At 51.7% G+C, this 27,306-nt stretch overlaps 1 protein-coding gene across 25 annotated transcripts in view; it reads left to right on the forward strand.

The window, feature by feature from the left end:
- The first annotated feature begins 10,795 nt into the window (after positions 1 to 10,795).
- MACF1 (microtubule actin crosslinking factor 1) overlaps positions 10,796 to 27,306 on the forward strand; it is a 338,401-nt gene continuing 321,890 nt past the window's right edge. For 24 of the 25 annotated variants that reach the window (XM_086716531.1, XM_086716529.1, XM_086716541.1 and 21 more), the window contains exon 1: positions 10,796 to 11,053. In XM_086716531.1, the coding sequence (XP_086572657.1) occupies positions 10,834 to 11,053 (220 nt within the window). In that variant the 5' untranslated portion in view covers positions 10,796 to 10,833. Of the gene's footprint in view, positions 11,054 to 24,612; positions 24,846 to 27,306 lie in introns of those variants that run through there. The other variant, XM_086716543.1, reaches the window with a different exon arrangement.

Below are 27,306 nucleotides of genomic sequence, written 5' to 3' on the forward strand. Positions count from 1 at the left end.
CAGTGTTGATACAGCTCAGGGCTCTGTCTTCCTCTCTCCTCACCCGTCACACTTGCCGTAGGTGAGCTCAATGTGGATGCTTTGAGCTTTCTGCCCTTATCCTTATGCAGACAACTCCCCCTCCCCCAGTCTAGTTCTGGCCTTGACCCTTTTTCCTGAGCTCCAGACCTGGATATCTCCACGGGGCAGCCCAAGGGTACTTCAAAGCTAGCATGTCTAAAAATGAACACAATATCTTTCTCCCCAGACCTGTTCCTCCTTCTGTACAACCTTAGAAAATGACACTATTAATTTGCCGGAGTCAGAAATCTGAAAGTTATGCTTGGCACCTCTTTTCCATCACCCTCCACATCTAGTTCATCCTTAAGTCCTATTAATGCCTCTTTTTAAAAAGTAAACTCTACCACAATGTGGGGCTCAAACTCACATTCTCCACTGACTGAGCAAGCCAGGGGCTCCTATTGATGCCTTCTAAAGGTTTTTGATTCTTGGGACGCCTGGGTGGCTCAGTTGGTTGTTTGAGCATCCAAATTTGGCTCAGGTCATAATCTCACTGTTCGTGGGTTCGGGCCCCGCGTCGGGCTCTGTGCTGACAGCTCAGAGCCTGGAGCCTGCTTCGGATTCTGTGTCTCCCTCTCTCTCTCTACTTCTCCTTCACTCATGCTCTGTCTCTCAAAAATAAATAAATGTTAAAAATTTTTTAAAATAAAAATAAAGGTTTTTGATTCTATATAATTCTCCCCATCTTCAGTAATATCATTCTTGTCCAGTCTTGTCAGGACAAGTTTAAACTGGCAAGTTTTAATTGGCATCTGTCAGTGGCTTTCTCACACTCAATTTAGCCTCCTCATAGTCTATTCTCACAGCACCCAGAGTGATTTTTTTTCCCATAATGCCTCTTGGATTAAGCCCCTTCCCTGTTTGAAACATTGGTATGACTATCAACAAAAAGAACAGAGATAACAGGGGTGCCTGGATGGCTTAGTCGGTTAAGCATCCAACACGTGATTTCAGCTCAGGTCATGATCTCACTGTGTTCTGAGTTTGAGCCCTGCATCGGGCTCTGTGCCAAAAGCTCAGAGCCTGCTTGGGATTCTCCCTCTCCCTCTCCCTCTGCACCTCCCCCGCCCACACTGTCTCTGTCTCTCTCAAAAATAAATAAACATAAAAAATTTATTAAAAATAAAAGACCAGAGATAACAAATGTTGTGCTTCAGATTCTGTGTGTCTCTCTCTGCTCCTCCCCTGCTGGCACTCTGTCTGTCTGTCTCTCTCAAAAATAAATAAATGTTAAAAATTTTTTTTTTTAAAAGTGGGGGGCGGGCGGTGCCTGCGTGGCTCAGTTGGTTAAGTGTCCGACTTCGGCTCAGGTCATGATCTCATGGTTCATGAATTTGAGCCCCGCATCAGGCTCTGTGTTGACAGTTTGGAGCCTGGAGCCTGCTTCAGATTCTGTGTCTCCCTCTTTCTCTGACCCTCCCCTGCTCTCACTCTGTCTCTCAAAAATAAGTAAATGTTAAAAAAAAAATGTTGGTGTGGAGCTGGAGTAAAGGGAACCCTTGTGCACTGTTGGTGATGATATAAATTGGTGGAGCCACTGTGGAAAAAATATATAGGTTTCTCAAAAAATTAAAAATAGAACTACTGTATGATCCAGCAATTCCACTTCTGGGTATATAGCCAACAGAAATGGAAACAGGATCCTGAAAAGATGTCTGTGCCCCCATGTTCACTGCACTTTATTCACAACAACCGAGATATAGAAACAACCTAAGTGCCCATCAACAGATGAGTGGTTAAAGAAGATGTGCTGTATATGTATAACAGAATATTACTCAGCCATGAGAAAGAAGGAAATCCTGCCATTTGGACAACATGGATGCACCTTGAAGGCATTATGTTAAGTGAAATAAGCCAGACAGAGAAAGACCAAGACTTACACTTACATGTGGCATTAAACAAACAAACAAACAAACAAACAAACAAACAAACAATTATAGAAACAGAGTAGAAAAGTGGTTGCCAGGGGGGTGGGGGAAATAGGGATGGGTTGGTAAAAGGTACAAACTTAAAGCTACAAAATGAGGGGCGCCTGGGTGGCGCAGTCGGTTAAGCGTCCGACTTCAGCCAGGTCACGATCTCACGGTCCGTGAGTTCGAGCCCCGCATCAGGCTCTGGGCTGATGGCTCAGAGCCTGGAGCCTGTTTCCGATTCTGTGTCTCCCTCTCTCTCTGCCCCTCCCCCGTTCATGCTCTGTCTCTCTCTGTCCCAAAAATAAATAAACGTTGAAAAATAAAAATTAAAAAAAAAAAAAAAAAAAGCTACAAAATGAATAAGGTCTGAAAATCTAATGTAAAATATGGTGACTATAGTTGATAAACTGTTTCGTATAATTGAAATTTGCTAAGAGAATAGAACCTAAATGTTCTCACTCCCCCAAATATTGTGTGTGTGCGTGTACGTGTGTGAGGTGATGGATGTGTTAATTCACTAGATGTAGGGAATGCTTTCACAGTGAATGTATACCAAATCATCATGATGTACACTTTAAATATCTCACAATTTCATTTGCCAGTTTTACCTCAATAAAGCTGAAAAAACAACAAATAAAAAGCAAAACAACCAACCAACCCTCGGTGGCTTCACATGGAACTTGGGAGAGAATCTAAAACCCAACATTCTCCGTAATTTCTCCCGACTGCTTTTTCAAGCCTCATTCTGGACAGCCGACCCCCTAACACTCTTCATGCCAATGATTCTGAGCTTCTTTCAATTTCTTGAGCATTAGACACTCTCTCTCAATTTCAGGTCGTTGTACATACTGATCTCTCTGCTGGTAAGTCTCTTCCTCTGCTGTTCTCACTGCATTCATTCATTCATTCATTCACTCATCCAAGCTTTCATCCATTCAACAAATGTCTACCGCAAGCATACCGTGTGCCAGACCCTGTAGGGATACGGCGGCGAACTGCACAGTGTCCTCATCCTGGTGGGGGAGACGGCACACAGGCAAACAAAGAAGCCAGATAATGACAAATGAGAAATGTCACACAGAAAATAAAAACATTTAAAGGAGGTGGTTACTCTATATCATATTTACACTCTCTCCTATTGCTCACAGTGATAAGATAAACTTCCTTATTCAGATTAAAAAAAAATAAAGGAGGTGGTTACTTTATTTTTTAATTTTTAAAACGCTTTTTCAAAAACTTTCTGTATGACATTTTAACATGTTTCGTTTAGTTATTCTCGAGAGAGAGAGGGAGAGAGACAGAATACCAGTGGGGGAAGGGGCAGGGAGAGAGAGGGAGGCACAGAATCCGAAGCAGGCTCCAGGCTCTGAGCTGTCAGCACAGAGCCCGATGCAGGGCACAAACCCACGAGGGGTGAGATCATAACCTGAGCCAGGGTCAGACGCTCAACTGACTGAGCCACCCAGGTGCCCCATGAAGGTGATTACTTTAGATGGGTGGCCACAAAAGGCTTTTTTTAGAGGGTGAATTTTTTTTTAACTTTATTTATTTATTTATTTATTTATTTATTTATTTATTTATTTAGGTAATCTCTACACCCAGTGTGGGGCTCGAACTCATGACCCCAGGATCAAGAGTCCCATGCTCTTCTGACTGAGTCAGTCAGGCACCCCTAGAGGGTGAATTTTAAGCTGAGTCCTGGATAATGAAAAGGGCACCAATTATGCAACATTTTAGAGAAGAGAATTCCAGGCGGCCAAGACAGTGTTGCAAGGCCCTAAGATGGGAATGAGACTAGCTTGTTAGAAGTACAGAAAGAGGATCTGATGTGTTGGAATCCAGTGAACAAGGGGTCTTGAGGCTAGGTCTAAGCAAAGACCGGATCATTATGGACCATTATAAGGAGTTTATATTTTATTCTAAGTGCAAGTTGGAACTGTGTGGGAGGTGACAACCTGATCTATGTTTAAAAAGGCTCACTCTTGGCTGCTTCATGGACCGGAGTGAGTGGGAACAAGAGTAGAAACAGAGAGACCATTCAGAAGGCTAGTGCAGTTGTCCAGTGCAGTGACGGACTAAGGTGACAATAGAAGGACGGAAGTGGATGAATGCAGGATACATTATGGAGGCAGTTTGTCAGCCCTTGCTAATGTAGAAGAGAACGAAAGAAAGAAAAATCAAGAGTAACTACTCGATCTTTGACTTGAGTAAGTGCGTAGGTAGTGGAGCCATTTTTCTGAGATGGCAGAGATGGGGTTTTGTGGGTGGTAGGGGCAGATATCAAGAACTGACTCTAGGTGGGACATGTTGAGTTTGAGATGCCTATCAGATATCCTGGTGGGGATGGGGATGTCAAGGAGGCAGTTGGATGTGAGTCTGGAGCTGGGATGAGGTACAGATGGGATACAAATCTGGACGTCATCAGTGTATGGATGTGAGGAATCACTCAGTGAAAGGTGGGAGGAAAATGTTCTAGGCAGAGCTTAGAAATCTTCAAAGTCCCTCCTTGTATGGGGATCCTGTGCTATTTCCTCCAGATAGCATTACTTCGCAGGGCTCCAGCCTCTACTTATGCTCATGTTTTACCTCCACCTTCCATCGGATGTCTGCCTGATTCGAAAGGGCCTAAAGGAATAGGTTGGGATAGAGGATAATAGTGGAAAGAAAAGCCAGTATGGAAGAGTAAAGCTTTTTCCATGTAGACAGATGACCAGAGGAATTTCCACTTAAGCAAATACCTAGAAAGACAAGGATGAAAATCCTGGTAAAATTACCTGACCTCAAGCTTCTGGGACATGTTCCCGTTCTGTGCGCCCTCCCAGGGTGCCCTGTGCCTCCCCCGTCTCCGCACCATCGGCTGAAGTATAATTGCCCTCGTCTATCTCCCCACCTAGAGTGTGAGCAGCTTGAGAATGGGGGTCCATGCCTGTGTGCTTTGGTTTGGAACCAGCAGCACAGCACAAAGCTGGGTGCTTGGCGCTGAGTGCATGCTTAATTAGTGTTTGCTGAATGGATGGATTTGAGAGTGAGTGTCATTTTCCTGATGTGGCTGGAAACCTGGGGGCCCAAGCCACAGTCGGGGGGCCTAGTTCAGGGCTCCAAATAGTCCTTGGTAAGAAGTTGTTTTGATGCCCCTTCACGGAGAGAACCCTGCTCAGGTGTTTGGGGTGTGAGTTTCCCTAGTTTCAAGGCCAGTAACTTCTGGAGGGAATTAGCAGAGGCCTTCAATTGGTGAAATGGGGGGACATTGGAGGGGAACACTTCTCAGGCCCAGAGAACATTGTAAAAGGGCATAATTTTTAAGTGCCTGCTCCCTCTACTATCCTGCATACCCTCAAGGACAAAGACCTGGTCACAGTCACTTGTGTTCCCCACAGAGCACAGATCTGTCCCCGGCACATAGTATTCCTCAATAAAAGATTGCTGAAATGAATTGAAGCCCAGTAGCCCAAGGTTACTGGACAGCTGCCAGCTGCAAAAACCTTGGCAGATCTTACCAGCGGCTCAATCCCAGGGCAGCACTCCTGGAGCTAGAGCCTTGGGGAGATATCACCGAATGTCCTAGGTCCTAAGACCGGAAGCCTCTGGAAGCTCCACCTTCTCACAGCCCACAGCATGAATAATTCAGGACCGGACTGGTGGTCAGATTTGGGAAGGACAATGAGGTTGAGAAGAGGCAAACCTTTCGATGCTCTCCAGTCAAAGAGGCTGGGACCGCAGGCTTCCTAGGTGATTAGACAGCCCTGCCTCATGAACTCTCCCCTGCTGGTCCTGTCTATAGAGCCCTGGGCCACCGGTCCCAGCCTCCGCGGACACTCAGTATCATACCCAGCCTCCCTGCACCCTTGTCACGCTTTCAGTTTGCCCTCCCCTTGGCACCCATGTTCCTCTCTCACTGAGAAGGCTATTTGTGTTTCTGCTTCTGCTTCACGGTTTCTCACCCATCCCCACAGGAACTTTAGAAACGTGCTGCAGAATTCTCCTGGGCTGAGGCCTCTGCAGGCTTCTGTGGAGAGATGTCCCACACAGGGGCCTGCGCTACTGGCCCAGCTACACTTTGGGTTACACTTGTGGACCCCTGACCTTTCTCTGGAAGTCTAAAAGTACCTGTGATCCAAGGTAAAGAATGCTTGGCTGAATCAAAGACTGGTTCTTTGTCTTAGCTTCAGACAGTAGAGAGCAAAGGCTACAGCATGAGGTTTAGAGAGAGGCCTGGGCTCTAACCCGAGCCCCAACACTAGTTTGCTTTGTGGGCATCAGCAAGTCCTTTAATCTCTCAAAGTCTCTTTCCTTATTTGTAAAATGAGAATAATAAAATTACCTACTGCACGGGGTTCTGGGGAGGATTTAACAGGACAATATACACAAAATTCCCTGGGGGCATTGCCTAGTGAAATTTAGCAGAAATTTAGTAATGGTAGTTCCTTTCCTTTATTTAACATGACAGAATGCATGCAGACAGAAATTTAGAAGGTTTCAGTGGGTGGAAATCCCCCCTTCCCCTCCCTACTGTTCCTTTCTGGGATCAGAGCTTCATTACCTTTTGCTGGGACTATTGCAATAGTCTTCTAGCATAACCATCCACACCCATCTTGTGCCTGTCCCTGGGTTACTTTCAGTCTTCTGCTTTCCACCTCCCTTGGCTGCTCATAACCATAGAATTTAGACCAAATTTCTTAGCTGGAATTTCAAGGGCCTCTGTAAGTTGGTTCCACCCACATCTTCCTAATCTTTACAGTGAAAAAGAACCCAGAACATGAATTCTAGTCCTGGATTGGCTACTTTCTTTCTAGATGACTGAGTAAATTATCTAGTCTCAGTTTCTACATCCAGAAATTGAAGATCATAGTGCTGCCTCAAGGGATGCGCTGTGATTTATATCCTCTATCTTTACTGCTAAGCCCAGTGGAGTCAATGGGCAGGGACCAGATGCAGCTTGCTCATCACTGTATTCTTAGCACTGAGCCTAGGGCCTGACACATGGTAGACGTTCAGTATCTATATCTATATCTGTTGAAAGAATGAACAGGATTGTGAGGATTAGATATGGCATGACCCAGGAAAAGCACCTTGCGTGGTCCCCCAGGAGGCACGCCCAAATAGTAGCTGTTGCTATGCAGGTTACTAGTGGAGTGACTTTAGGCAAATACCCTCCCTTCTCTGAACATGTTCACTTATCTGTACTATGAAAGCACTGAAGGCATTCCTGGCTCTTATTTTCCGAAATACTAGGCGGAGCATGCAGAAGCAGCTCAATAAACGTTTTCTCAGTGGGTGAGGCCTCTTCTAAGGCTCTAAATGGTGCTGTCTAAACAAGAGTCTGTCTGAGTTGCCTCCTGGGGCCTGGTTCCCCTCTGCCCTTTACCCCGTGGGGAAGATGGGGCCTCCTTCTGGTCCCTCCTACATTCGGAGCCAGAAGCCCAGCGGGGATGTGGACTGGCTGGGCGCTCTCCGGAAGCGGGAGCAGAAGCCCCAGGAGCAGGGAAAGAATGTAGGTTTAGGGGAAGCGGGCAAAGTGGGGCAGGCCGGGGAATGGGCCATTCAAGAACCGGGTTCGGCTGAGAGGCAGCCAGGCAGCCAGGGAGGGACAGCGACTCGGGGACCGGCGGTGAGGAGCTTCAAAGGGGCGGGAGCGTGAACCAGGCCAGGGTCAGCGAGCGGCCGCGGGGACGGGGCGGAGAGGGCGCGGGAGCACTGGGCGGGGAATGTGGGGGTGTGAGTTGGCCCGGGGACCCGGCGGCCGCACGGGAGGAGTTGCGGGGGGGGGGGGGGGGAGGAACACAGAGAGAGGCCCGGGGACCGCAAGAGGACTCGGGGGGCAGTGCGGAGGGGGCGCCGGGCTGCGGCCGGGCAGGGGCGCGCGGGGAGCACGGCAGCGGCAGCGGGTGGGGTGCAGGGCGGGGGGGAGCGCGCATCGGGGGGCGGGGGGCGGTGTCGGCGCCGGGGGTGGGGGAGCGGGTTGGGCGGCTGCGCCGGCTCCGCTTCAGCCGCTGCCGCTAGGGCGCGGGGGGCGGGGGGCTCGGCGCCGCGAGCTCGGCCATTGTGGGAGCCGCTCCCCTCGGCTCCGCGGCGCTCCCCTCCGCTGCGCTCCAGCCCCGGACGCGCCCCGCCGCCGCCGCCGCCGCCTTTGCTGCCGCCGCCGGCCGGTCTCCCCTGCTCGGGCTCCCAGGGTAAGGCGCTGGGCGCGGGGCTGGCTACAGGCTTCCTGCCTGTCCGCGGGGTGCGCGGCGGCGGCGGCGGGGCGCGGTGCTGGATGCGCCGGGCGGCCGCGCCCGAGTTCGGGCGGCCGGCGGCAGCGGGAAGGCGGGTTGACAGGCGTGGGCATCGCGGCCGCCGGGGCCTGGCACCTGCAGCCCCAGCGGTCGGGGCGGGGGAGCGCCGAGCGCGCGGAGCGGGGGTCTCTCCGCGTCGGGCGCTGCCCCGGCCAGAGGGAGGCGTGTTCTCCGGGAAGATGGGACGCCGAACCCTCCCCTGCGGACGAGAGAGCTGCGGGAGCGGCCAGGGCCGGGCGGGGAGGACGCTTCCCAGCCTCAGGTCTCCACCACTGGCCCCGGCGCCCGCTCGGCCTTCGGTCGCGCGTCCGCATGGCGCGGCCCCGCTCTTTGTCAGCCGCGCGCGGCGGGCACGCGGACCCACCCGCGGCGCCCCGGGCTCCCGGGCGCGCCCCTCCCCCACCGCGCGGAAGGGGTGGAGGTAGGGTGGGGAGAGGGGCGGGGGGGGGGGCCGCAGCGGGCGAGCGCCAGGCAGGTGAGGTTCCCGTCGCGCACCTGGCCTACGGCCTTCCGAGTGGTTTGGGGGCGTGGGCGCGCGCTCCTGTGAATCGAGGGTTGATGGAGTGACTCAGGTGACCGAGGGGGGAGGCGAGAGCCCCGAGGTCAAACAGGTGTTTGGGAGGGTCGGCAGACTGACCGGGGTGGAGGCGACGAGGGAAGGTCTCCCCGGGAGGGGTCTGGGACCAGCCTGCCTTTGTAGTAAATGGGCGTCTTGGGGAGGAATGGGCGGTTCTGGGATGAAGCAGGTGGCCTGAGAGGAGGGGCGTTTTCTTGGCCCCTGCCGACGCTAGGGAAGGAAGCGCGGCCTGAATTTCCCCCGAGGCGGGGGTAGTAGCTTCAGCCCCCGACCTGGCTGTAAGAGGTAGGAGGCGGGCACCAGAAGTAATTGCGGGGAGGGGGTAGGTGCTGGATAAAAGGCACAGCTGTGCCAGGACCTGGGTCCTTTCCTTTCTGCCTTCTGTGGCTGGATTCCTTCTTGATGTTCCATGGGAAGAGGGCCCAAATGCTGCTGGCACAGGAGGTGCCCTGGCAGGGCTGTTCCGTCCGCCCGAGGTTGCTTAGAGGCCTTCAGCCCCGTTTAATGTTTCTTTTGTTATCTCTTCACATTCTGTGCTTATGGTGGGGAACCCCGGGAGCCTGTCTCTGCCCCTTGCTGCCTCCATGCTGAGGTTCCCAGAATCCGGGAGGAGCTGTGCCCAGAGACCCATGGTGTCTGGCCATTTAGGCCACCTCACGGTCTCCAGACAGCCCTCATAAAGGAAAGGTGACAGTCTCCTGCCCTCCCTGGACCCTAGAGCCAAAGAGAGAGCTGGTTATCGGGCTGCATTTGGTCCTGCAGGGAGGTGGTAGCTGAAGGATGCACCATCCAGGCTCTGATGAGGCTGTTGGGGGTAGTGGTCCATGGGTAGCAGATGGTTCTGGGAAGTGAGCTTGGCCTTGCTGAGGGTCGGCTGCCCAGTCTGGCTGGTGGAGCCCAGCTGGCCCCAGGGTGGTTATGTTTCCGTTCAGATCTCTCCACTAGCTAAACTGACCAGAAAAACTGACTTTCTGTGTCACCTCCCCCACCCCCATGCTGTGCCTCTTATTTCCACAACAGCCCTTGGAAAAAGCAAACAAACATTTTATCTAATGCCTCTTATGTGCCATGTGTGGTGCCAGCCAGTTTTATATTTGCATTTCACTATGTTCTTAAGACATCCTCTCAGGTGAAATAATTACCCCATTTTGCAGATGAGGCAGCCGAGTCCCAGAGAGGTGAAGTGACTTGCCCCAGACCACACCAGTTGTAAAGTGGCCAAGCCAGAGTTTATCCCCAGGTCTGTCTTACTTCAAGTTCCGTACTTTTTCTATTAGATGTGCCAGAGATAGAATGGGAGAAATTCCTGTCTATTCTAGCTCATGCTTTGTTTCATGCCTGCTAGTGAGAGCGTGCCTTCGCTTTTTTAAAATACTTCCCATCTGCTGCCCCATTTTTATCCTTATAACATTCCTGTGAGGTAGGTTGAACAGGAATACAGTAATAGATACTGTTCATTAAGTGCTTCTTGGACACCACGCACTGTTCAGTGCTTTACCTCCTTTGTGCCTTGCAAACAACCCTATGAGGTTTAGGTGCTATCGTCACCCCCCATTTTATAGATTAGGATGCTGAGGCTCAAAGAGGTTAAATGGCTTCCCCAGGGTAGAACTTAAATCCATGTCTCTGGATCTATGGGTCTTATAAGCTCCAAATGTACCAAGTAACAATAATAGAGGTTACTAGGAATGGGAGCTAACTTTTACGGAGTATTTTCAGATCTGTGAACATCTTCAGGTATATTATGTCAGGGGATTTCTCTAAAGTCTTGTGAATTAGTTTTGCCATGGTTTAGCATCATCCCATTTTCCAGATGAAGCAACTGAGGTTCAGGGGGTAAAGAGGTCAGGTCAGGGGCAGAACTGGGACTAGACCCTCTGCTTCCCAAGTGTCAGTGTACCTTATGTGACCCGTTCCCGTTCCGTCTGTTCACTTGCACTCCTCTCTCCTACAGATCATCTCTCCCTGGGCTCCCAGGCCCAGCCCCCCTGCTGCAGCCCCTGCCTGGGCAATGTCTTCCTCAGATGAAGAAACGCTCAGTGAGCGGTCCTGCCGGAGTGAGCGGTCTTGCCGGAGTGAGCGGTCTTACAGGAGTGAGAGGTCAGGGAGCCTGTCTCCATGTCCCCCAGGGGACACCTTACCCTGGAACCTGCCACTGCATGAGCAGAAAAAGCGGAAGAGCCAGGACTCGGTGCTGGACCCTGCGGAGCGGGCCGTGGTCAGAGTTGCTGGTAAGAGAGGCCCGAGTGAGTGGGGTGGCAGGGTGCAAGGCAAGAGTGGGCCGCTGGCTGGGGGCGAGTGGTGGAGGGGTCCTCCTCAGGGTACTCTGACAAGCCAGCTGGAGTCCGCTTCGGCATTCCTGTTGTTGGAAAGATGATGGCATAACCTTAAAGAAAAACTTGACAGGGTAGAATCTGCCACTGCTCCTCCCTGCGTGCTAACAGGAGACCTGTTTCCATTTTTGCATCTTCTCTGCCTCTGTCCCCGTGCAGTTGCCTTCATAGCTAGCTTACGTACCATTCTGGATCTGGACTTGTTTCACTTACTCTTCTATCCAAACGATTTTCCATATTACACTTTAGGCTTTGCAGTTACCATTTTTAAAGGCTGCGTAACATTTCATGATTTAAAAAATCCTACTCACTTTCTACTTTTTCACCATAACAGACAATGCTGCAGAGAACATCTTTATGAATAATAACACTTGACTTCTGTTGAGTTATTTCCTTGGTCTGAGTCTTTGGAGAGGGCAGTCTCACTCACAATGCTTTCTGAAAATGTGGTACCCACTTAGCCTTCCTGCTGGGCAAGGGCTGGGGCCACCTGCCATAGGAGATGTCCGCTTCTCCTTTGCCAAGTAGCCGAGCATGCAGGGCAGTGGTTACGAGGACAGGCTTCGAAGTCAGAGGGATAAGGTGCCGGACGGGTGGCCCTGCTACCGGCCAGCTGTGTGGCTCTAGGCAAGTCTCTTGTCCTGTCTGAGCCTCCCTTTCCTCGGCTTAAGAATGCTTCCCGTACAGAGCTGCCTTGAGGATGAGATGAGATAATGTATGTAAAGCTCTTAGCATGGGTTTCTGGCTCAGGAAAGGGGAGGGTTGCAGAGTGCTCCCTGTGCTGCTTCCTGCGAGGGCATCCAGGGCTGCCCCCGTGGGTTGTGCTCCACGTTTCCACAGGCAGCGGGGCCAGAGTGCAGACAAAGCAGTGCTGGCAGCTAGTTCAGTGACATCACCCAGCTTCATTCCATCACCTAGGCCTGTCCTGCTCCCTCTTTTGTATCTCTAAAGTAGTGCCCCCTGCCTGCCCCTGCTGTGTCACCTTGCACCTGGACCTTCCAACCTCCAAGTCACAGTTCTCCTCCTCCAGTCCCGCCCCTCCTCCATGTGACTAACAAGAGTATTTTGTTCTAACATGAGAACCTGATCCTGTTACTCAGCTGCTTATAAGCCTTCTTTGGTTCTTCATTGCCTGTGGAATAGAGGCCCCTCAAAGTCAGGACCCTCTTGAGCTTCACCTTTTGCCATCTCTGCTTCTAAGCACTTGCCACATTGAGCTGCACCTTGACCCTGAGAGGTGTGCATCTTGCAGGATCAGACCTCCATGCTTTAGCTTTCTTCTCTGCAAGGCACTGGGAACCACCTCCCCCTCTTTTAAGTGCCGCCTCCTCTGTCCCCAATACCCCCCGGAGGTATCCAGAGCTCCCTCCTCCGCTCTGGTATTCATACTTTTCCCTCCCCTGTGTTCCCTTGTACAGTATGGCAATTATCCCCTTTCGGGGGAACCCGCCACTCCCTCAGGACTGTTAGCAATGCTGGACCGTGTCTTGCTCATGTTTTTGCCCCCAGCTGCTTGCATGGGGCCTTGTTCCTGTTTGGAGATCAACCAGCATTGAATGATTGAATGCAAGGAGCATTTCGAGGAGAATATGTGACAGATTGTGATCCAGGAACAGGCAGTGGGATGTAATGGAAAGCTAGACAGGGAGAGGGTTATGTGGGCTCAAATAATGAGGGAAGGGTTTTAGCAGAGGGTGGACTTGCAAGGAGGAGACCTGGCTGGAGAGTTTGCACTCCTTCTGTGGGCAACAGAAAGCCCTTGGAGAAAGGTCTTTGGTCCTTCTCAAGACCTTTGGGCCTGTGGCATCAGCCAGTCCACAGAGTTTCACAGCTGTCTCTAGGATGCAGGAGGGGCTTTACTTGTCTCCAGCCTTGAGAGGCCCCAGCTGAGGGTCCTCGGGATCCACAAAGCTCTCTCCTTCTCCTGAAGGCAGCCTCCTTCTCCTTCCTTATGCCCTCTAGCCCCATCCTCCACCACACATACATACTTATAGGCCCTTTTGTGATGATTTCCCTTTCCGGTCTGCTCCTTGCTCCGAGGGGCCTCACCGGATGGTTTGCCTACTGTTTAACATCCCAAGTCTGGAATAAAAGTAGAGTGGACTTGAGGGGGCTTAAGGCCCAGGCAGAGTCCCTGAGGATGCTGCTGGGTCAGATGAGCAGAGGGGTGGCGGGCGCTGTGCTGTGTCTCCGGCATCCATGCTGATCTTCTATTCAACCTGATCCTGCCAAATGACTGTCTTGAGGAGGGGGCTGGGCCGGTGAGGCTGAAAATGTGGAGACTGTCATGGTTAAAAATAACTCGTGCGCTGCAGTTGGGCGTGTTTCGTTAGCAGCAGAGAAGAGGCGGGACAGCTGCTTCAGGGCCCGGCTGAAATCTTGCTGTGATTTCAGAACGTGGTGGGGACTCTACCAGGGTAATTTAGAAGGCAGCCTGACTTCTGCGGGGATTGCTTCCTGTGAGGTGCAGGAAGGGCATGTCTGGGAGACCTGGGTGCTCTGAGGCTCTCTGAAGTTAGAACTTTCATCCTGGGAGGAAATGAAGTCAGTCTTGCCCTGGAAGCCAGCTGTGGCCTGTGCAATTTTCTCCTCCCCACGGGGTCTGGGTGTGAAGCCAAGTGGGGGTGTCTGCATCAGTCTCACCACATGCAGAGACCTCCCCCTTCCCCTAGCCCATTCTGTGTCCTGTGCTTGGGAGGCCTGATGGGGGAACCTCTGCTGATCACACATGGCACACTGGAGAGGCATGTCAGAGCTGAGACACCTGCTGACCTCAGTCTAAAGTCAAAACAGGTTCTAAGGGCTCCACGGGTACTGTAACCCAATTTTTCCCATCCTCATCTTTTCCCTTCAGCGTGTCTCTCTCTTCTTTGCCAGCCCTATTCCCAACTCCTTAACCCTAGCCACATTGCAACAGAACAATAGTCCATTAACAAGAAAGCCTTGTTTCTGTTGATCAGTGTTTTGGTTTACATAGAGATTTCACAATAACTGTGTGTTAGGTAGGACGCGTGTTAGGATCTGAGGCCCAGAGGATTTACATGCCTTGCCTGTAGTCACACACCAGTAACTACAGATCCTCCAACTCCAGGTGCATTGCTATTTCCATTTCCTTAGGCAACGTGGGGCAACCAGGCCAGGCTGAATCTTCTGCAGGTGACAATCTAAAAACCTGAGTTGGTCTCAGATTCACCCGAGAGTCCTTCTGGTCACTTCTGGGAGAGGTCTCAAGATCCTGGCCTGTAGAAAAAGGCAGAGACAGAGATCTTGGAAACTTTGCCTCTTTGAAGCCCCCTGGCTCTCTATTGTCAGTGAACAGGAATAGTGATACCCTTACTTATTGGTGGGGGGCAACAAGGAATGGGGGTGCTGTGGAAGGCACACCAGCAAAGGAGCACAACACCACAGGAGGGGAAAGAAGGCTGTATCTCTTGGGGCTCTGGGGAGCCTGGGGGGGCGGTGGGGCGTGGGGGAAAGCCGGGTACAGGACAGTGTCACAAGCTGTACACTGTACAACTCTAGGGGGCGCCATTCATACTTTCTGTCATTGTGGATTTGTAGATTTATTATGACAAGTTTCCTGCAGATGGCAGTAAAATGTCTGAAAGAAGGGCTCCTGTTTGGGCTAGGGGCTAGGCTGGGTCCAGGAGGAATTCACCATCCACCATCCTTCTAATATCACATCTTCAGGACCCTCCTTGTTCTTGGTAGCGATATCCAAAGATGGCTGAAGATGTGGTCCCCTCTTCATGGAGCTCACTCTAGTTGAGAGGAGGGCAGGGGGAAAAGAAATTACATTCTTGTGTGCGTTGTGAAAGAGGGGAGCGCAGGGACTCAGGGCTAAGGATTGGCCTCCCAGTTAACCAGTAGAAAGCATCCGTAGGATTTGTTCTTGGGGGCCTCTCAGCAGGTGCTGGTGAAATCACATCCCCAACTTCTGCTGCAGTGTGGCCTCCTCCAGGAAGCCTTCCCTGATCCCTGCAGCAAGACAGCAATTGTATTTCTGCCCAGCCCTGGTTTCAGTTGGCCTTGTATTAAAGTTCATTGTTTCTGGGTACGTTTCCCCCACCAGATCTGAGCTCAATGTGTCAGGAGTCCCATCATACCCTTCCTGGTGTTGCCCCAGGATCTCATTCTGAGAGTAAGGGCTTTAGAATCTAGAGGCCCCAGTGAGGGCTGCGCTTGCATGCCAGTGTTTGCCCTGCTTTCAGAGCCTAAGCTCAGCTGCTGGAGTCCCTCAAGGGCTTACTTCTGGGGAGACAGCCTTTGAAAGCACATGCGTGGTCAGAGGAAGGAGCCTGCTTCTCTGTGCCCATGTGTCTCTCCTCCAGGATGGAAGCTCTGAGAAGGGGCCTCTCTGCTTGTTCATTCATTCGTTCATTCAATAAAAAAAAAAAAAAAATGGATTGGGGTCCCTGGGTGGCTCAGTCAGTTGAGGGTCCAACTTCAGCTCAAGTCATGATCTCACAGTTCATGGGTTTGAGCCCCACATCCAGCTCACTGCTGTCAGCACAGAGCCCACTTTGGATCCTCTCTCTCCCTCTCTCTCTGCCCCTCCCTTGCTCGCTCTCTCTCTCACAAATAAACATCAAAAAATAAATACAATAAATAAATAAATTTTAAAAATGGATTTAATCCCGGCTGGGTGCCAGGCACCATGGAGACAAGTGGATCTGGAATCAGAAGACTTGGGCAAATGACTTCACTTCTTAGAGCCTCAGTTTTCTTATCTATAAAAGGGTGATGATGACATATGCTTTGAGTGATCATTGAATGAGAGTCGAACGTGTTAGACGAACACGGGTTAACATGCCTGTTACTGCACTTAGCGTGTCATTGTTGTAATTTCTCTGGGCCAACTAGGAGAGGCAGTGGAGTCTCCAGGAAGGCCTGTTTTCCCAGGTGAGCAAGGAAGGGGCTCCAGGCCTCTAAGTTCTGTCCCTTTCTTTTGTTCACACTAGGGCTTTGTCCGAGAGCAGACGGGAGTGTCTTTTCTCTGGCCAACCCATGTTGGGAAGAAGGGAACACAAGGGTGGGAAAGGGTGCCCTAAAAACGATTCCATTGAGAACCCTTATACCAGAGCCACCAACTGCGCTGGCCCCAGGCTTTTCAAACTTTGCCCCCCAGGAGGCTCCTCCCCCTTTCTAGCGTTTCTACTTCTTCCTGGCAGTATCCTCCGAGCCCCATCCCCTTCTGGAGCTTGGCTTCAGTAACGGGAGAGATGAGCCTGAGAGTCCCCTGAAAGTGGGGCAGAATGAATTGTAGCTACACACCACCAGCTCAGCACCAGCTCTCTGAAAGTAAATCTGGGTCACATTAGCTGCAGGGATGGAAAGTGACCACGTGGGCAGAATTTTGTGCAGGCAGCAGAAAAGACAGCCAACCCGTCTTTCCTCTGAGGCTCAGGGTCTTTGTGGGACCCCAGCTGGTGAGGGAAGGTGGTTGCCACATCGCAAGGTGTCGGCTTTGTGCCGTTGGTTTCCCAGCGTGCTTTTCTAGCGACTTCCCAGGTGACACGGAGACAGGTTTGGAATGGCAGTCTGACTCACGCCTTTCTGTTCAGGAGCAGCCAAGGACGGAGGGTAGGAATGTGGAGGAAGGACTGGTTAATTTGGGGGCTGCGGAAGGCTGTCATTTCTCTGTCCCACGGGGTTAGAGACGAGACGCCACCAGAGGAGCTGACTGTGCAGCGGAATCTAGGGCTGCACTGTCTTTTGTCCCAGCGGCCTTCCCCCTGGGAGGAGGACTCTGAGCCTATCTGAGTGTGAGTATTAATAACCCACCATCACCAAGTAGTGCGATCCTGAGCCTGGCCAGTTGCTGCGGCTGGGACCTGCCGTGAGTTGGCCCCAGCCTGCCTGTTGCCACCTGTCAGGTAGAAGTGGGCCAGCTTCCTGGCTCTGCCTTGGCGCTCCTGCAGGAGCAGAACCAGCGCTCCTGGCTGGAATCTCTGCCCGAACTTACGATGCTGCTGCAGAGAAGGTCTGGAAGCCCCTGTAACTTGAAAACTCAGTGTGGGTGGAAGTTTCCTCCCTCAACTGTGTCCCACCCCTAGCCCAGAAGCTACCAGGCTTTTAGCCTTGTGGTCCAGGGAAAGGTTCTGTCTGGAGCCTGGGTGGGTGTGTCTCCCAGCATGCCTTTCCCTCCTCATTCTCTACTTACTCATTTCCTCCTGTGCTCACTCTTCCATTCATTCGCTCAAGGGCATGGCTTTGGGAGTCAGCTGGAGTCCCAGTTCCAATTCCATCACTTGCCAGTTGGGTGAGCCTGGGAAATTACTAACCTCACTGAGCCTCACCTTCTCACAGTTAAAATGGGGGAGGAGGAGTGCCACTACAGAGTCTCGCGGGATGGATTAAATGAGGTTGTGGGGAGTGAGGTGCTTGGCCTAATGCCTGCTATGTAATCAGCGCTGGACACACAGTAACTGTTCTCACTGATATCATTCATTCACTTGTACACCAGTTCACTAATTCATGAATGCATCCATTCATTCCTTTGCTGATTCATCGATCATGCACTTATTCATTTACCAAATATTTCTAGAGCCACTTTGTGCTAGGCGCCGAATGGGTTTCGGAACCCCACTCCCTCCCGTGCAGGCAGCTAGGATGCAGCCTGAGCTGTGCGCGTTGCAAGCCCGGAGTTCCGAGAAGTTCTGAAAGGGAAGGCCTTTCTCCTGCTTCTGCCCCCACTGCTAGCTTAGTGCTGTGATAGCATTTGACCTGGGACTTGGAAAAGGAATAGGACTTTGCCAGGACAACCTGAAGAGAAAAGGCATGCCCCTGTTGCTGGTTTCTATTCTTGCTCTCCTTTCTTTGGCCTCAGTAGAAAGAAATGAGAGGAAATGAAGAGAGAACCAGCCGGTAGGAGTTAGGAATTAAAGAATTCAGAGGGTGGTGTGGGGATTTGAACTCGACTCTGTCCAGGAGCTCCTGAGAGCTGATGCCAGCTGGGATCCCCTAGTAAGTAATAGTTGGAGAAGCTGCTATGTAGTGAGTCCTAGATGTGTGTCAGGCATTTCATATTACCATTCAGTCCTCACAGAGCCCTGGGAACTAGTTGCTATTCTCCCTGTGTTACCGAAGAGAGAAGGTAAGGAACTTCAGCGCTGCTGAATGTGTATGGCGCCCCCTGGAACACAACACGTGCAATGTGGCCTTTGGAATTGTTCACTGCTTCCTTCAGGTTGGCCTAACTCCAACCACCTGCATTCTTCAGAACATTTCAAACACTTACTAAAGTTGTGAGAATAGTCAAATGAACCCCCATCACCCAGATTCAAGAATTAGCAATTTAGGGCCAGTCTTATTTCACTCACACACCCCATTTTGGCCTCCCCAGTTACAGAGATGGAAGTTCCAGTAATAATGTCCTCTTGCCACCTCACTTTTTTTTTTATTAAAACATTTTTTAAAAACATATTTATTTATTTTTGAGAGAGGGAGAGACAGAGCATGAGTGGGGGAGGGGCAGAGAGAGGAGACACAGAATCCGAAGTGGGCTCCAGGCTCCAAGCCATTAGCACAGAGTCTGATATGGGGCTGGAACCCGTGAACCGCGAGATGATGACCGGAGCTGAAGTTGGATGCTCAACCAACTGAGCCACCCAGGCACCCCGCCACCTCACTTTTAAGCTATTATATTGCTCTTCCCCCAGCAGTAAGTATGTTGGTTTATCTGCTCAGTAGTCCAATCTGAGCTGGAACCAGTCCTACTCCACACATTTCCCAGAGGCATCGTGCGGGATTGTGACTTCCAAATGCCAAGGCCCTAGGGGGTGGTGTGTCCCTTCCAGTGTTGCTTACCTGATCCTCTGGTCCTTCCAGCTTGAGGTTTGTGCCCTGCTTCCAGAACATGAAGAACTAGGCTAAAGCATGCCTGTGTTCTCTGTTTGGAAATTTGATTTCTGCGGATGGTGTCTGTTTTGCCTAAAACACTTCAAACCTTTGGAGCCTGGATTTGAATCAAGACCCTCCCAGTGTAATTGAGAAAGTACCCTGAAAATGGATTTCAAGGATTCGGTCTTAAGAGACTGAACTTGGGATGCAATAGGATTGAAGTCTTTAAAATCATAGAGGGAAGGAATTTTGGTCTTATGAGAGGGGCACGTGCCCCAGGCTGCCCCGACGCTGGTGAGCTGTCCCATGTGAGCAGCCACCACTCTCTAGGGCTTCTGTGGGATTTGTGCTCAATTTCCAGGCTGCCCGTCACAGCCCCTTTAGAGGTTTCTGTTCTGAGGTAGCATTGGATGGGGAGATGTTGTTTCCACTGGAGGGGTTAACCACACCGCCTAATTTGGGGAACCTCCCAATTCCCCCAAAGAGTGCAGACTGCCTACAGCCCTGTTTGGTAGGAACCTCAGGATGAACAGGAAGGGAGGTGGGGTGTGGTTGATCGAGTGGGGCTCACATTAGGCTGTTCCTTTAAGAGAGAAAATAAAATGGTTATATTCACAGAAAGCCTGGGAAATAGCAGAGGGGCCAGGAGCTTTTCTAGCTGCTATTGGTATATTCTGAATGCAAGGTTTGTGCTTAGTGTCTTATGTGCTTTATTTGACCTTATCCTTAAAAGAACTTTAGGAGGCAGATGGGCCATAGTAGATGGAATAGAAACCCAGAGAGTTCGGTAACTTGTTCAAGGTCTCCCAGCCAGTAAGGGGCCACGCCGGGAACGGCACTAGCTCTGCCTAGGGCAACCCACTGCCTCCCCCATTACAAGGAACAGTAGTTTAATAATAGCTAACATCTGCGCAGCACTTCAAGGTTCACAGAGTGCCTTAACTCCCATTATCTCCACTGTGCCTCAGGAAGCCCCGGGCGGGAGAGGCATTCCACGCCCCTTTGGGACAGCTGCCTATCAGGGGTCCAGCTTCTGCTCATTTCCCCCAGTAAGGATTGGAGATTCTTTGGCATTAGCTCTGACAAGCCACGGGAGAAGGCCTAGGGAGAGGCTGAGGTGGAGAGACTTGGCCAGTTGCTATGGTAACCCAGATGGCTGAGTAACCATTTTGAAGGTTGCCATGGTGACGGGCCGCCTGTGGCAGGGATCTTGTCTTCCTGGGTGGCTGGCACCATCCAGACCTCTTAAATGAGTGATGTTACACTTTCTGAACAGAAGAGGGCAGCATGATGGTGGGCAAAGGCTTCCTACCACAGAGGGGACTGGGAAACTGGAGGCAAAGCTTAGTTAAGTGTTTCCAGGGGCTGGGTGGAAAGGGAGTTTGGGCTCCTGTTTGTAAGGCTGGTGGGATGGGTCTGCAGGCAGCTCTCCTGAGACTAGAACTGGATGATTTTCTTCCAAGATCTTGCCAAAGGATAGGGCTTAGGGCAGCCCCTTCAGTGTCTCGCTCCAGCTACTATTGGGGAATGTAAGAGGTACAGGAGACAGCTTACCCCTGCGAGGAAGAACAGAGCTCTTGCACATACTACTAGCAAAAAATTTATTTATAAAGCATCAATTAACACATGTAAATTAATGCAGCATGAGCCAAGCTGAAGAAGTGCTGGGAGTAAACCTTCTAGATGTTGGAGGAGGAACACTAGCAGAAGGAGAAATAATTTTCCACTTTCCTCTTTCTTCTCTGCACCAGAAACCATTGGCCACCGAGTCGACACTGAATTGGATTCTTAACTGTCTTGAATCACAGATCAAGCCCATACCCTCCACCCCCATATGTCCTCAGTTGAGGCATCCATGCCTTCAGCAAATACTTAGTGAACATCTACTAGGTACAAAGCATTGTGTTGGGTCCTATGATGAGGGAAGATGAAATAGATGTTTCCGCCTCAACGAACTTCTGAACCAGGACGTTTAAAGGAGGCAGTGATGCATGCAGACACCCACAGTACATGTGGCTGGAGCCCCAGAAATGAGAGAAGAAAATGTGGCTGAGATTTTTGAGAACAGCCTCTTCTACCTGGGTTGATTAAAAGTAACTTCATGTCGTTTCGGGTGAGCTTTCAAGATGGGTAGGATTTCATTAGGTGAAATTGGGAAGTGGAGGACATTCCAGGCAAAGGCTCAGAGTTTGATTCTAGGGGAACATGCTGCACACGAGGGTATCATCGGAGATCAGCTGATAAAGGAAAGATGTCAAAATATGGAGGACTTTGAACGCCAGGCAAAAAGTAAGGGATACTGTGAGAGACAGGCATATTCTCTTCTTAAATACTCTAGCCTTCTAGCTCATCAGAAGCCACAGGCAGCTGAGTATTTTAGGGTCATCTGGTTCACTCATTCATCCATTTAATCAAAATTTTAAACAAATATTTAATGAGTGCCCTGCACGTGCCAGGTCATTTGCTAGATGCAGGTCCTGTGGTGAACACAACCGACAACAGTCCCAGTCCTCAGGGAGCTAATGGTTTAATAAGGATGAAAGACAAGGAACTGATAGCTTCAAGTGTGATGCATATTACCAAAGGGGAGAAGAGGGGGAGGGAGGATCTACTAATCCGGGGGATCAAGGCAGGCTTCTCTGCAGGAGTTTCAGCAGAGGTGTGAGTAGGAGTGAGCCAGACCAAAAGAGGAGAGCAGTGAAGGGTCACAGCCCAGGAGGAGAGCAGGTGGAAGGCTCTGGGGCGAGAGAGCACATCTTTGAGAAGCTGAAATTGATGGTGGCTGGACCTTAGGGAGAGGGGCACTTGATGAGGCTTAAGTGGCAGAGGACACGGAGGAAAAATAGGGCTTTATTTGCCTGTATTACCCTTTCCCCCCACTAGATGGCCTTCTGAGTACATCTTGCTGCCTTTGGCTTCCTTATTGCAGCCTCCTTAGAAATGCAACAGCCGTCTGGCCATCAGGAGCAAAGGAAAATCATAGACCAAAAGGAGAAAGCCTCAGAGCTGTCCTGATTGTGTGGTCTGGCCATAAATTTAGACCATTGCTTGGAAAAAACCAGAAACCTCCCCTTCATAGGCTTCCTTCTTCGCAACCCCCCCCCCACCCTCCAGCAGCTGCTTTGTTCCTCTATCCTTATAAAATTTTCTCAGTATAAAACAGAAACATCAGCCAAACATGTGGACTTCCCCTTTTCCATTCATTAGAAGAATTCATTACTTCAAAATCTCCTGGGAGCATTTAAATGCAAATCTTGTCAAGAAAGCTACTTGAGTCTGAGAAGCCCTCAGACGCAACCCAAACCAGAACTTTCTTCCTTGATTACCATGTTTCTTAATAGGAATCTCAACCTCTTGCCCTCGCCCCCACCTCCCCCCCCCCGCAAGTCCCCCAGGCCTTCAACAAAGTCTGATTCCCAGAACAGACTCTCTTTCCCTTCTTGCCCTTGTCTTTCTGCACTTTTGGCAAGCCTCAGTCACAATTCTTGAGGAACCTGCTTACAAAGTGGCACACGTAGCAGTCCTAGGAGGGGATTGAGGGACTTTTCTGTTTACTGTAATGAAAATGAGGCAGATGTCTGGGGGTGAGGGTGGAGGTGTGTGTATGTGTATTTGTGTCTGGGCCTTCTTAGCCCTACTGGAATAAAATAGTATAGGAAATGCAGATGACTCAGCACTGATACAGTCAAGGTCCCCAGAGTTAGCATTTCTGTATTCTCTGCTCTTTATGAAAAATGTGCTTATGCCATCAGTCCCAACTCCTTCACCCTGCATTTTCCACTGAGCCTTAAAAAAAAAAACAACCAAAAAAAACCTCAACCTTATTCTCCTTCTCTTCTTAAATTGAGCTCATTAAGCAGCTGACACCAAAACGTGGACTAGCTTTTTTTAAGCACAAAGGATTAAACTGGAAGGAAATGAGCCTTTGTTCAACAATCCTCCCTGTCTGCCCTCTTTGGGCTCTTCCCTGTATAATTTCCAGTCCTAGAACTTGGACAGGCCAGCAGAACTTGATGGATGGAGAAAGATATGATTAATGACTTGCTCACCCGATTTCTGATCATGGTATGATGTGGAAACAACCAGTGTGCTCCTAATGGTGAAAAGCATCATTTCTTCTTCTTAATGTGCTGAGCACTGGCCAAATACTTGGCACTACTCATAGCCTACAAAGAGGCAGGCCTCACCCCAGGGGGAAGAAGCTCCCTTTTAAAAATCTTGAGCATGGGAACTGAGATGGAAACCCAAGTCCTAGTTTTGCCTGTTCAATGTCCCATGAATTCTTTTTTTCTTTTAACCTGCTAATATGCTGCTTTGTGAAAACCGCCAGCTTAACTTTTTACCCACAACCACTGCCCCACCCCCCTGAAAAAAATCAAGTTAACAGACTTGATGAGGCTGGGGAGGATAATGGCTGGATGAAGGGAGATGGGGGCAGAAAGATCCCCTGCATTTACCTGAGTTCCTCATTCACAGCTATTGGCCCCCAGTGCAGTCTGTGAATACTGGGAGTGAAGGATACACAGATGAATGGACTGGCAGATGATACTGGGAACTCTCTTCTCAAAACGGTCCCCACTAAATCCCTACCTATATCTACTAGTTTCCTGTCATCACTTTTCTTTCTCCTGACAGATTACTGGGCTTCCCTTTTCTTCTTCCCTGACCAGTTAGGCTCCAGGATCCCTTTCTTTGTTCCATAACCATCCCGCTTTCAGTCTCAGGTCCCCACATTTCTCCCTTTCGATCTGGAAGTCTCTCTGTTCTGATGGCTGTCACAGCGCAATAATCCTGTTGGGTCTTTTCCCTCTGTAGATCCACCCCACCGTGAGGTCAGAATCCCGTGTTCATTCCTCCCCCGTTGTCATTTCTCAGCTTCTGGCTCATCCTTGGCCTGGTTTACTTCATCGTGCTTGGCGTGCCCTCTCCGTTTCAAGTTCAGTCTCTTCTGTTTCTGGAAAACCCTTTGTTTCTGGGATTCCGTGTGGCCTCAGTGTTCCCTTCGGCCTCACGCTGCAGCCCCGTCCGGGTCCTGCCCCTGTCCTCATGCTGACCGTGTCTAGCCCCGGATCTACCTAGGTCTTTCGCTCTCTGCCTTCCCCTCAGTTCTCTAGGCCCGTCTCCAGCAGCTGCACAGGCCCAGCTCGGTCTCCTCCAGCCAGGGGGCTCCCTCCTTTGTCCCAGCGGCGGGTGTAGGTCAGCGCCGAACGGGGTGCCCGCCCGCCCTGTGGCGTCGGCCCGGGGTCTCGCGGCCGCGGCGGCCCGCCCGGCTCTTCATTCGGACGCGCGTGGGGCCTCCGGCCCCGTGGCCCCCGCCGCCCCCGGCCCCGCCGGCGGTGGTCCCCTGCCGCCCGCGACCCGCGTGGGCAGCCGGGGGGCCGGGCAGCGTCGGGCCGCTGAGGCGGCGGGAGAGGGGCGGGAACGGGCCGGGCCTGGCGCTCCTGACAGGAGGAGCCGCCGCCGCCGCGCCGGGGCGGGCTGAGGGAGGAGCGGAGCGAGGGGTGGGGAGGCGGAAACGCGAGCCGGGACCGGCGGAGCGCGAGCGGCCGGGTGCGGGCGGGCTGAAGAGCCGAGCGCGACTGCCAGGCCGGGCGAGGCGGGCGAAGAGCGGAGAGCGGACTGCCGGGGCGCCGCCGCCGCCGCCTCCCGCGAGTCGCACAAAGGGCCGAGGCTGGGGCCGCCGCCGCCGCCGCCTCAGCGCGCGGGCCTGGAACCGGCGCCCGCCGGGGCCCGCGGAGAGCGGCGCGGGCGGCCATGGCCGGCTACGTGCCGGGTCAGCAGCCGGCCAACCGCAGCCAGGAGAAGGAGTTCGTGCAGGCGTACGAGGATGTGCTGGAACGCTACAAAGGTGCGGCGGGCGGCGCGGCGGGGCCCCGGGGCTCTTCGGGGGTCGGGGACTCGCGTGGGGGGTGGCGGGTGGGCCGGGGCCCGGGCGGGGTCGCGCCCACCCCGGCGTCGGGGCCGGCCCCGGACCTGCTCATTCTCGGGCCGGCTTATTTGCGGAGTTGAGATAAGCCTGCTGGAGACGGCCCTTTTCCCAGCACGGGTTATATTAGCTTCCCTATTATCTGGAGGGAGGCGAGCCGGGGCGCTGCCTGCGGAGCCCCGGCGCGGTGGGGAGTTTCAGGGGAGGAGGAGGAGTCGGGCGCGAGGAGCCTCCCCGTCCGCTCCCCGTGCGGGGCTCCCGTCGCCGAGGCTCCGCCGGCCGCGAGCCCGCCCGGGGGCCCTCGCCCCCCTTTGTCTCCCTCAGTCTCCGCTCCGTCGCGTGGCGGCCGGGGTCGGTGAATGTGCACTTTTGGGGAGAGGTCTCCTCCCCGTCCAGCCCCGGGGGCTTCGAGCCGGTGGAGGCGGGGGTCTGCCGCGGCTCCCCCCCCCCCCCCCCCCCAACGGCTTGCGGTGGCCTCGGATTGCAGCCCGGAGGCGCTCTGGCTGAGCAGTCCCGCACACCAGTGCCTCCTGCAAGGTCTGGGTGACCGCGAGAAAGTTTTGACAGACGGAGGGGCTGCGGACTGCGGCTCCCCAACTTGTCCCCGGCCGCCCGGGGGTGCCCTTCGCGCGCGAGGCAGGGGTGGGAGGCCTCGGGAGCTTAGGGCCCAACTCCGATCTTTAACATCCCAGGCCGGCGCTTTGTGTGGCAGCTGTGCTTTCACAGACTGGGAGATTTCCCCCAGAAACTCCAGAGGCAGCACTTTCTCCTGCTTTATTCAGCGGGGCCCTTGTGACCGGGCCTCTAGTTTCTTTTCTTCGGAAGGAGAGGGAACTTCAGCTCCTATGACTGAATCCAGCATACTTGTTTACGACACCTACCCAGTGAAGGGAAACTAATGCAGAAGCTGTAAAACGCTCCCTCTTTTTCTTCCCTTGTGGCATTAGAGTTCTGCTGGAAAATGCACCAGAAAAGAGAGGCAGAGAGAGACAGAAATGAAATGAAATGCTAAAAGGGACCTGCTGAGGAGGTCTGCTTGTTCCCTTCTGCATCAGCTCCTGTAAGCTGTCCAGGTTTCCCTGCCTGCAGCAAGTTTTCTGTCAGCCCCCTGTGGTCTTTCTTTTTAAGAAATGTGGTTCATTTCAGAGCACAAAGAGGTTAGATTGTGCTGCTGAACTTCATTGAAAAACTGCTAAGTGAATGGTTCCATTAAGTTTCCTTTGCAGGCTTTTGGGCAACCCGGCATTCTTTTTAGGCGGAGGATACTCTGGGCCTGTCTTGGGCTGTGACAGCTTTAAAAACTGGCAGGATTATAACTCGAATAAGTGAAGAAATCTCAGCACCTCACTGGATCGTGTTACTGGTGGCCTCCAGCTGAAAGGAAGTTGGATTCCTAGGAAATGAAACTAGGAAAGAAGGGGGAAGTAGGGCTGGTTCCAGGAGGGGCCTCTTGTGCTCAGTCCTTTTAACTGGCTCACTTAGTTTGCCTTTCCTCTGAAGGATTTTGGTCAGGTGTATAGGAATTTGATCCTTTGCAGGCACAGATCTCTTTCTTGAGGGGAAGAATGAGTCGAAAATGGTTGGCCATAATAAATTAACTCGAGCTGTTTGAGTTGTTGTGCAGGCTGCTCTAGGATAGGTGCAGAATTTCTCTTCCCCCCACTGCACCATTCTCACTGGGAAGTCTGGGTGGATTAGCATCCGGGCCTTTGTTACTTCGCTGTATGGAATTCTTGCATTTTCCAGATTTAGAAATCCCCTTACTGCCTTGATAGAACTCTTTACCTAAGCTGGAAACAGTGACTAGGAGTATAGTTTGGGAGAACAAAGACAGGAATTAGTTTTGGAGAGACTTGGGGAAATAGATATTGATGATGTTGGGGTTCTAGACTCTCATTGGTTGGCCACCAGATTAGTCGGAGCTCTCTCTCTGCTGCTGTTAATTGTAGTCACTTCATTCTACAAATGAAACAGGATTTTGGTATTCAGAAGGAGAACTAAAGTTTTCAGCTGCATAAACTGTCCCTGGAAAGGGCAAAGGCTAGAAGGGAAGTGATGCATTTGTATTGTGAAGGGAATAGAGCAGTATGTATTGCAGCTGTATTAGGAATGGTTGTCAGGCATGGATTTTCCATAATTATGCCTGGCAACCATTTCCCTGTATGTTGGTAGTGAGCATGATTTTGGCAGGATTAGATGATTCAGCATGGACATAAACACTCTCTCTCATTTCCTAAGTATCCCAAAGGCTCTTTCAGAGCCTGACTGTCCAGCAAACAGGAGATATTAGATAATAACTCTCAATCCTAACATTTCAGAGTGGGTAGCAACCCACAGAGTCAGGGTATCGTTCTTCATTCTTTCAATCCTTCAACAATTAATA

The sequence above is a fragment of the Puma concolor genome, chromosome C1, assembly GCF_028749965.1.
Source record: "Puma concolor isolate L17-30 chromosome C1, mPumCon1.1.hap2, whole genome shotgun sequence".
NCBI classification, from domain to species: domain Eukaryota; kingdom Metazoa; phylum Chordata; class Mammalia; order Carnivora; family Felidae; genus Puma; species Puma concolor.